This window comes from Arachis ipaensis, chromosome B03 (genome assembly GCF_000816755.2).
Source record: "Arachis ipaensis cultivar K30076 chromosome B03, Araip1.1, whole genome shotgun sequence".
NCBI classification, from domain to species: domain Eukaryota; kingdom Viridiplantae; phylum Streptophyta; class Magnoliopsida; order Fabales; family Fabaceae; genus Arachis; species Arachis ipaensis.
Genome location: NC_029787.2, coordinates 28,814,624 through 28,824,828, shown reverse-complemented (window position 1 = coordinate 28,824,828; position 10,205 = coordinate 28,814,624). Strand labels below are relative to the sequence as shown.

The following is a 10,205-nucleotide window of genomic DNA, read 5'->3' as shown; positions in this document are numbered from 1 at the left end:
GGAAAGGCAACAAGCCTTTAATGCTCCCATTAAACTCTCTCTCTCCTCCCCAAAACAACGCCACGACTCCCCACGTCATATCAAACAATACTTTTTTAATGAAGTACGTTGAACTGGGGGCTCACTCAATAACCTATCCAACCGAGTTATAACTCCTCAAAGAAGCTCAACCTGCTTCATTAAAAACTCTCCACAGGCCAAGCTTGGGGGCTATGATATGGTCGTCATAAACGAGCTATAACTCGGTATGGTCCGTTATAGCTCCTCCATTCATGAGCCATAACTCGGTCAGATAAATGCTCCGTCATAACCGACGACAAAACGGTAACACAATCAAGGAACGTTACCTATCTTTTTGTAACCGACTTTAAATACTAAAGACGTAACAGCCGAGCAGTCTACCATATAAAAGTCAGGTAAAGTATTTTCTTCTGTAAGTAAGATATAGCACAATATACTGACTTAAGCTTCGGAGTGCCTTTGCAGGTATACTCTCCCCCCTCATTTGTTCGCGCTATTCACGTCACACCAGAAAGAAAAGCTCGGAATTCAAGGATCGGACGATCAGCCTCAAAGCGCATAAGCTCGGTTGATACCTCTATTTCGCAAGCAAGAACACTTTTGAATTTCATCTCTTAAATTGCTAGTCTAATTTCATGTTTATCATTTCAATCCCCACTTATTTATAATCACTTGAGATATTTCTCAACACGACTTGGGTACGTAACTCTCAATTTTGGTCTTAAAGGTTTAGAACACCTTTCAAAATTTTATTTGGATTTGCTCATTTGCATAAAATTGACTTAATAAGAAATAATATACAAACACAAACACAAAAAGTGGGCAACAATATACAATGCATGCTTACAAAACTTAAAGTCCGAGTCTACTGTCTTAATTGGGCCAGGCCCAATTAACACAATTGCCTAAAGCAAACAACTTGCGAGATTGCTCAGGTCACGGGCCATTATGAACATCCATTGGCCATATTTATCAAGTGTGACAAATGCTCGTACATTTTACTATCAATAAAGTTAGGTGTCGAAGTCCAAAAAACAAGAGTTAGGCATCCAAACGTTTTTTAAATCAAGTTTTCAATCAAGTCATCGCGTATTTCTTCTCGTTCATAAGTATGTACGCAGGGACTGCTTCATTATTTTCTTCTTCTATGCGCTTTTTTTAAGGTCGTTTTCATCGTTGTCGTCATTGCCATTATCGTCATCGTCACTGCAACCACTTTTTTTTTGTTTAATTTTTTCTCTTTTTTCTCCCTCCTCATCATCCTTTATTATCATCATCGTCGTCCTTGTCGTCTTCGTCTCCTATATATGTTTAAAAAAATAGAACAGAAATTTTGACACCACGTAAATTTTGGTATACAGCACAATTTTTAGTATGCATCATAAGTTTTTAAAGGACTATATGCTTAAAATATTGATATTCAACCAACAAAAAATATACAGTACAAAAATTTGAGTGCATAACGTAAAAGAATTTGGTGTAGAATACAAAAATTTTGGTACTCAGCATAAAAATTCTTGAAGAACCACATGCCTAAAACATTAACAACTAACCAATAAAATATGCAGTGTACAACAGAAAAATATTGGCATACAACACATAAATTTTTTAAAGACCACATAGTCAGAACATTAACTCAATTAATAATATATTCGCAACAAAAATTTGTGTTGTGCAAAACTTTTTGTATTATATACAAATATTTGTGTTATGTATGAAATTTTTATACTATATTAATAAATTTGTGTTATGTACAAAATTTTTGTGCTATATCAATAACTTTTTGTAATCTAACAAAAATGTCTGTGTCACAAAAAGTGTGGAAAAAGAGAAATGATGTATGTGCGATTTTATTTTTCATTAGACTTCTGCCAATTTGACTGAACTTTGTTACAAAAACACTTGTGCATCTAGAATCACCATTTTACTATCTCAAGCGACTAAAATTAAAAAGTTAGTAAATTAGTATGATAGTTGATAGATAAGAAATATTTGATATTTTGATATACCCTCGGATCTACATTGATAAATTACAACATACTTCATTCACCTTGACTTCCCAAGGAGGGTATTAGATGCTTCCAATAGAGTAGGTAAACATGGTAAATTCATCTCCCTTTTGTTAAAAGAGCATCAAGACCATTTTATGCATTCCCCATTGTAAACAACCTCTATGTATTCTGAAGCTACATTTTGACCAGCCAAAAAGTAAAACAATTTCTGCTTAGATTGGATAAACAACCAAAATCCTCTCATGGTCAGTACTTGTCGAAATCATAGAATTCTATGTTCTTGTACTTCTGAGATATGATCTCAGCTTGAACTTTTCTAGCCGTATCTGTTGCGCAACCAACAAGAATAAGAATCGACGTTCCTGCAAATCCCCTGAATGCAGTCAAGTGTGTTGTCTGCTCAACAACTGCTGGACCAGCAGCCAAAATAGCCAGAAACGTTGAACCCAGAACTGATATTCGACTAAGAACCTGCATTGTAAAGTAGTTAGTGGAATGTACATGGCACTTGAACAGTGGTTTGAAACGTAGGGACATCAATACTGATTACAAGAATCATCGCCACCTTTTTTATTTTTTTGGGTATCAATATGTACCTACATATATCACATTACTGCATATACATATAAAACTTGTAACATGTATATAATTAATTGGAAGAATAAAAGCTGCTCAAGTGGTAGCAGAACGTGGATGAAATGTTAGTATCCCCTGTTTGGGTCCAAGGAATTTTATAGTGCAATCATAGGACTTCCCAATAATTCAAAAAAAAAAAAGAAAAACAGAAAGGAAAAATCACTAGAATTTACTCAATTTAGAGATAATAATAGTACAGTTAACAAACCCAATTTTTAGGCATAGAAGATTAGAATCTTTGACAAAAGGAAACAATCAATTCCCCTTGGCGGAAAAAGATATCTATAATTGATATATGAAGTTATCTTATCAAATCTTAACACAATCTCAAGAGAAATAAATTGTTAGAACTTAAAAGGTTACCAAAAGACTTTCCCTTTGGTTCCAAAAAGAAAATAGTATCGTCAGCAATTGGATATGGTTAAAGATATGGAGGCAGATGATCTTCTTGTGTCAAAAGTCAATGAACTATGAATCAGGATCTAGGTTTACTACTAACAATAAATGCAAAAAGAGGAGGATGAAAGGCATCTTGAAACTGTAATTTCTCTATCACATCCCAAACCTTTCTTAATACTTTATCCAAACCATTCCAACTGATTCAAAAATAAGGTTTCTTGAAATCTAATTTTGAAAACAAGATCACCTTTTCCTTGGGATCTCAAATCACCTCATTAGTAAACTTTAGGTCTCACTAACTTTACGTTGGATTAATCAGCATAAATTGATATTCAAGTGTATAATTCTATACAATATTGTTAAAATAAAAAGATGATGTAATCAATAAGGTAGTCAATGAAAGTAAAAATAGAGAAGGAAAAATTTACTGTTTTGATAAATGCAGCTGTACTTCTGCCAGGTCTGACAAGTGGAATTGAAGCACCTTGTCGTTTCAATTGCTCACTCACATCATCAGGATCCAATTGTAGGAAGGTGTAATAGTAATTGAAGAAGGCAATCAAAAGTATGTTAAATAGAACATAGAAGGAGCCTGCAATAGAAAGTCCAGTTATAACGTACGAATCAATATCTGAGACAAAACAAGGGTAGCACAACATGATAAGCTTCCACTTTACCAATGCATGACAAAAATACCCAGATCTCTTCCGACATTCGTACAAACAGTTATCTAAAAGCAGTTTCATAATGCAAGAAATGCGAGCATTTAGTAGTCGAATATACAGGATCCGACATTTCAAGTCTAAATAAGATGCTACATAAATCCAGTTATAAATGAACAGCATACCCCCTGGGTTCAAAGCTACTGCAGTTTGCTTCAATGCATTCAAACCAGTGAAGCGTGCTAAAGTACCGGGAAGAGCTAATGATGATGTAGAGAATATGATGGGCATTACCCCAGAACTATTTACCTGTCAATGTGCACATCTATATTCTTAAATGTTGAATTTTAGGAAAAGTTAAATAAATTATAAAAAAGATCTGGTGAAAAGGAGAGACCTTAAAGGGTAAGTAGGCAGATTTTTCAAGTCCTCTGGTTTTGCTAGTGAATCTTGAAGCATAGTTAAGAGGAATTTTTCTCTCTGCTTCCTGAAAGCCGTTGGTAGGATCAATATTCCGTGCACAAGATACATCTTTGTTTAACAGTTGAAATGAGTCATACCTGAACATAGACAATACCAACTACCAACAAAAAGAAGGACACAATGATGGTAGCAAGTCCAATATAATTAGCATCGTTAAATGCCTGTGCAATTGTTCGACCAAAAGAAGCTGGCAAGTAGGAGATAATGTTTGTAAATATCAAAAGAGAGGTGCCATTGCCGAGTTTTAGATCTGTGATTCGTTCACCGATGTATGTTGTAAACACAGAGCCAAGAGTCAACAAGATAATAGATGAAAGAACCCACTCGGAACTAAAGTCATTCACATAAAGACGTAAAAAGAGGACTTGGCCAATTGCCTGAAATGAAAAAACAGGAGTGATGATTATAACAACTTCATCAGATAAGTAGACATTTTAAAATTTTAAAAAGAGAGTAATTTAAGTTAGAATAAAGAAGATATGAGTTTTAAAAAGATGAGAATTTTAAATCTAAACATGAGTCAAGAGAAAATGCAGTGTTCACATAGATCACAAATTTCCTGACCTGTACAATTGCAAATCCAACTGAGGCATATCGAGTGTATTGAAGAACTTTCTTTCTTCCAGCCTCACCTTCTCTTTTCTGAAGATCTTGCAACTTTGGATATACCTGTGCAAGAAGCTGGAAAACAATTTGTGCATTGATGAAGGGAACAATACCAAGGGAACATATCCCAAGCCTACCAATACCGCCTCCAGAAAACGAGTCCAGAGTGCTTAATAAACTATTCTGATCTAAATTTCCAACAAAAGCCTCCCTATTAACCCCACCTAGAGGAATATACACACCAAGACGTGACAAGGCAAGAAACCCTAAAAGCTTGAGAAACTTTCCTGGCAATGGACCTTTAAAGAAGTCTCCAAAATCAATTGAACTATCCTCTATAGCAGCTGCAAATACGAAGATAAATAATCACTTCTACATAACATCAAGTTCATCAAATGATCAAGTCAGGAATTTTTATCCAAAAACACAAATTTAAAAAATGTATATTATGAAGTCAAGAACTAAACCTGCTATTCCTCGGGAAGAATTAGGCTTTTCCTTGTCTGTACTTGAAGCACTCTCAAAAGTTTGCGAAAACAAGGAGACTACTTTCTCCCAAGTAGAATTTAACCAGGAAGATAAATCCGGGTTAATACCCAAGGGATCGAAATTCGCTGCATCATAGCTGCGTAAAGTCAAAAGCAGCATGTGGTTAACAATCAGAAGTCATTGAACATATTACAAATAGAGTAGCTTGTGATCCCAGGGCACTTTCCCCAGTTCACCAAGGGATGATTTGCCAAAAATTAAGTGACGAAGTTATAAGTTAACTGTAATTCTTTTACATTTAGTCGGGTTCATTACAAGTCTTACAAAGAATCCATCATGCTATGTATACGCTCAAAATCAACCGCCAAATCAGCTAATATATGTTACAATACAAAATACACCTTGAGAATGGATTAAACAGCAGATGTATTTATATTCAAAAGCCAATTTGGTGGCTGATTCTTGGTGTGCATATCGCATTATAAACAAAGATTTGCAACGGAACACACCCCCAATACAGCACAATTGATTTCAAACACTATTTTTCGGCCTTATGCAAAACATTAACACAAACTGTAAAGACCTAAACCAAATTAGTGTGCTGCAAGTATTTCTGAATCAGTGATACATTAACTGGTAGATTGCATTACAACAGTGAAAAGTAAAACTAGCAAAGGACAGAGCCCACTTTGGAAGAGGAACCAATGAAAGAACAGGTTTTGGCATCATTTACCAGGTGGAGACATGTCTGGGATTCCATGTGAGGGTAGTGTTGGGTGTCCTCTGGACAGAAAAACTCGCTCGGAAAATTGAATATTTGAGTTTTGTGCTGAAACGACGGTGCCAAGAACAGAGTGGAGAAGAAAAGGAAGCATCCCTGACCGTTATCAACATTATTATCCACAAACTAACTTGTGTTCGCTGTCGAATAATACCAGCCTCACAACAAAATGTGGGAACTGTTGGGCTTTCTCCTTTTTGTGACGAAACAAAACTACGCTATTACGCTAGTGATCTTAGTTATAGCTGCTGAACTCAATACCCGAAAAAAAAAAAAAGAGGTAATGACCAATTCGGTACCCGAAAGATTCAAACGCTGACATTTTAGTACCCAACTATTGTTATTGACAAAAAGGTACCTGAATGGTTTAAAATTTTGCCAAGCGTGTCCAAGAGCTTGCCGGAACATAGCTCCGGTGAGTACGATGCTTACGTGGTGGTCGGTTTTTGCTGACTAGGTTAGTGTTATATTAGATGGAATTTCTAATTTTAATTATGGTTATCCTACTTGGAAAATAAACTAAACCTAAATTGAAAATTATTTTTGCCCCAAATTAATTTTGCCCTAAAACCCAATTTTGCATATACCAAGTTACCATTTACTGAGTTACTGTGGTTAGTGTGTCACTAGCGAAAATCAAAGGTCACGTAGAGAGGGAGAGACGTTGCCCTCGAAGCTTGGCGCGAAGAAGAAGGATACAAGGCAAGAGCCATTGTCGAATCAAGCTTAACGGTTCTGAAGTGGCATCGTGGGATCACCACTGTTCGCAAAGAGCAACCCTACGAAGAGGTACGTTCTGCTTCATGTTCTTTGTTTAAGTTATGGTTTTTTGCGTTTGCTGGTGACATGCTGTTTATTCATTGTATCGTTAACTTGGTCTTCATTCCAGAAGAGCCAAGTTCGACTCCCATTGCTTGCAATGCATTTTTTCTAATTTCACACCCGCATGTTGACGTCAGCATGACGTCATCGGCACGCAAGTTGACCATTGACCACGTTGTTGATCGGACCGGTTCGATTCTGAACCGTGTCGATTTTGACTGGTTTGATCGGTTCATTTCCTTAAACGATCAGAATATTAAACCGGACCGGTATAAAATCCGGTTTGCCGGTTTTTCGGTCGAACCGGCCGGTCTGGTCCGGTTTTTACAACTATGTACTCATTTATTAATTCAACTAGTTTAACTATCGCTCAAGCAAAGGATTTTTTTCTAATATAAAATAAAAAAATTAATTAATTTCTAAAACAAGATTTTTGAACTTTATTTTCTGAAATACGATTTTATTTTTGTAAGTAAGGCAAGTTTGCCGCACTCTCGGCGAATTCTATAATTTATATAGAGTTCACCGCATGTTACGTTTCCAAAATAAAAGCATGCCTGTTGGAGAACAAATCAGAGAACCACAATTTCATTGTCCACTTTCGTTTTTATTGTTGACATTTTTCTCTACAATGTCAAAGAATCCATTCATTACGATGGTGAAATAGTGTATGATGAAGAAAGTTCTATCGTTTTTAGATCAGGACAATCGATAATTACCTATATGACACCGGAAGTCAACAGTCTAACAGCGTTGAAGAATCTGATATTGCATTCCGTCGGACAACAAGAGCAAAAAGGGTGAAAAATTTTACTACAGATATCTGACCGAAGTAGATGGTAGTTTATTTTATAAAAGGTATATTACAGTTGTCTTGTCTCTGTTGCTAATATATTTATTAGACCACGGTTGTGAGAAATATTTCTATTGTTTTGAATTAGGTATCGTTTACGTGACGACGAGGACGTACGGCTTATAAGGTCGTGGCACAACCGATGGACAAATGTTCATCTGTTAGAATTATTCGTGTTTCTCGTTGAGTTGGGTGGCCGAGGATCATCTGCAGATACTGTCGATGATAATCCGTTGAGTGGAGCTGTTAGACGAACTATCAGAAGGACGATGGTGGATCTACATATGCCACTTGAAGGTAGTCAAGAGGGGTCTAATGTTGAAGTTCGTAATGTTGACTTGATGGATGGCGATGTTGAAAGTCATGATGGTTCTGCTATCAGGGATCCGATGATGGATCAGTATGAAGTTAACCCCGATGACGGAGACGATGCTGATAAAGAACCACCCGAAATTCCTTATGATGGTGACGAGGAAGAAGAGATGAATTACTACGGTGACACACAAATCGCTCTGACACGGCCAGCTATTTCTCGATCATATGACCGGCCGGATCATTTCACGAGGTTGAATCTCGATGCAATCACTTTCGATTGGTCGTTTACCCAGGGAGGCTCCGAAGAGGATCCAAGCAACGAGTTCGAGGTTGGACAACAATTTAAGAACAAGGAAGAAGTCATGTTGGCAGTTAAGCAGTACAGCATCAGGAGGGCTGCGGAGTACAAAATAGTTGAGAGTGACCAGTTGAGGTATAATGCACAGTGTATCCAGTTCGGGCCCGATTGTAATTGGAGCATACTCATATCATATCGCCGAAAGCAAGAAAAATGGGAGGTTAGGAAATACACTAGTCCTCATACTTGCATGCAAACATTGATGGGGCAAGACCATCGTAGGTTAAATTCGAAGGTGATTGCTCAACACATTTTCATGATGGTCAAAGCTGATCCAACAATCAGCATCAGGGTTCTGCAAGGAGGTGTGGAGAATCACTTTGGTTACAAAGCATCCTACAAAAAGGTTTGGCTTGCAAAACAGAAAGTCATTGCTAGAATATACGGCGATTGGGAGGAGTCATACAACAAGCTTCCTCGTTGGTTATTTGCTATGCAGATGTACTTGCCTGGTAAGATTTATTTCATTATGGCTATAGTCCACGTCCTGCAAGGTGATAGTCATCTCCCTGCATGGTAAATAAAACATGTGGGACTCAGGCCTCCACCTCTCTATCAACACCGAGGCAAGTGGCCAGTTGTGCTCGAACTCAACCAAATAGGCCACATACTCAAACCCTGCTCGTCTGAGATATGGCCTAATCTGCTCCGACGACCATGTCATCAAATTCCGCCTAGTGCACAAGACCCAAGGCGCCTACCAAACGAAAACAAAAAATTAAAAAAAAGGACGGTGAACACATAAGATAACAAGTTCACTGTTTATTAATTACAATAAAATAAATAATAGTGAAAAAATTGTACCACTCGATCAAACCTGCCAGCAATGTGCTCAGCCTGATCCAATTTGTACATCGTATCCTCGTAGTCCAATAACTACTGCTCCATCTAACCACACTCTAGTAAAATAAAATCACATATACTGAACTCGGTTCCTTTTACGTTAACTAAATTATTAAAAAATATATTTATATCTATAATTATCTACCTTAGTTCTTAATCAGTTTATAAACTTACTAATTTAAATTTAACCTAACTACATGACGCCGTCAACTAACACCCTAACAACCGTAATTAATAACTAACTGAACCCTAAATTTTACTAATCATGTTTCTTTCAAATCTAACTTAAGCTAATTAATTATTCTACTAATTACCTTGTAATTCACAATTTAAACTAATTATTTTGACTAAACTAACTAACAATTGACTAACAACTTATACTAATTAACATGTTATAAACAATAAATAAACAACAACTGTACTTAAAAACAATAACATAAAAAATCTAGTTAACATGTAAACAGTTAACAGTAAGTCTAACTAACATGTAAACAGTAAATCTGTAACTCTAACTAACATGCAACCTCTAACCAGTAACTTTATCTAACATGTAAACAGTAACTCTAACTAAGTTAAAAAAAAGTAACTCTAACTAACATATTATCTACTGACCTGAAACTGAGAATGTCGTCGCTAACGAACTTCACAAACGTCGAAAAAACAGAAAAGAGGAATAAAGTAAATTTGGATGAGAGATTGGAAAAAAAAGGGACAAATGAAAATGGCCCCACCAGCTTTATATAGTGTACCAAACTCATCTTAGAGTTCGCCGGGGGTGCGACGAACTCCATAATTCATATAAAGTTCACTGGGTGCGGCAAACTTGCCTTAATTACAAAAAAAAATCATATTTCAGAAAATAAAATTCAAAAATCTTGTTTTAGGAATTAATTAATTTTTTTATTTTATATAAAAAAAATCCGTC

General features: G+C 36.3%; 2 protein-coding genes across 2 annotated transcripts; one reads left to right on the top strand and one right to left on the bottom strand.

The window, feature by feature from the left end:
* LOC107630083 (preprotein translocase subunit SECY, chloroplastic) lies at window positions 1,875-6,336 on the bottom strand. Its single transcript, XM_016333116.2, has 8 exons — window positions 6,042-6,336; window positions 5,287-5,444; window positions 4,778-5,163; window positions 4,291-4,590; window positions 4,128-4,217; window positions 3,916-4,039; window positions 3,497-3,660; window positions 1,875-2,504 (listed from the first exon to the last, which is right to left on the bottom strand). Exons 1-8 carry the CDS (start codon window positions 6,200-6,202, stop codon window positions 2,280-2,282), a joined length of 1,608 nt encoding a protein of 535 aa, XP_016188602.1. The 5' UTR covers window positions 6,203-6,336; the 3' UTR covers window positions 1,875-2,279.
* Window positions 7,050-8,957, top strand: LOC107632778. The gene is made up of 3 exons (XM_016336434.1): window positions 7,050-7,200; window positions 7,552-7,711; window positions 7,853-8,957. Exons 1-3 carry the CDS (start codon window positions 7,050-7,052, stop codon window positions 8,955-8,957), a joined length of 1,416 nt encoding a protein of 471 aa, XP_016191920.1.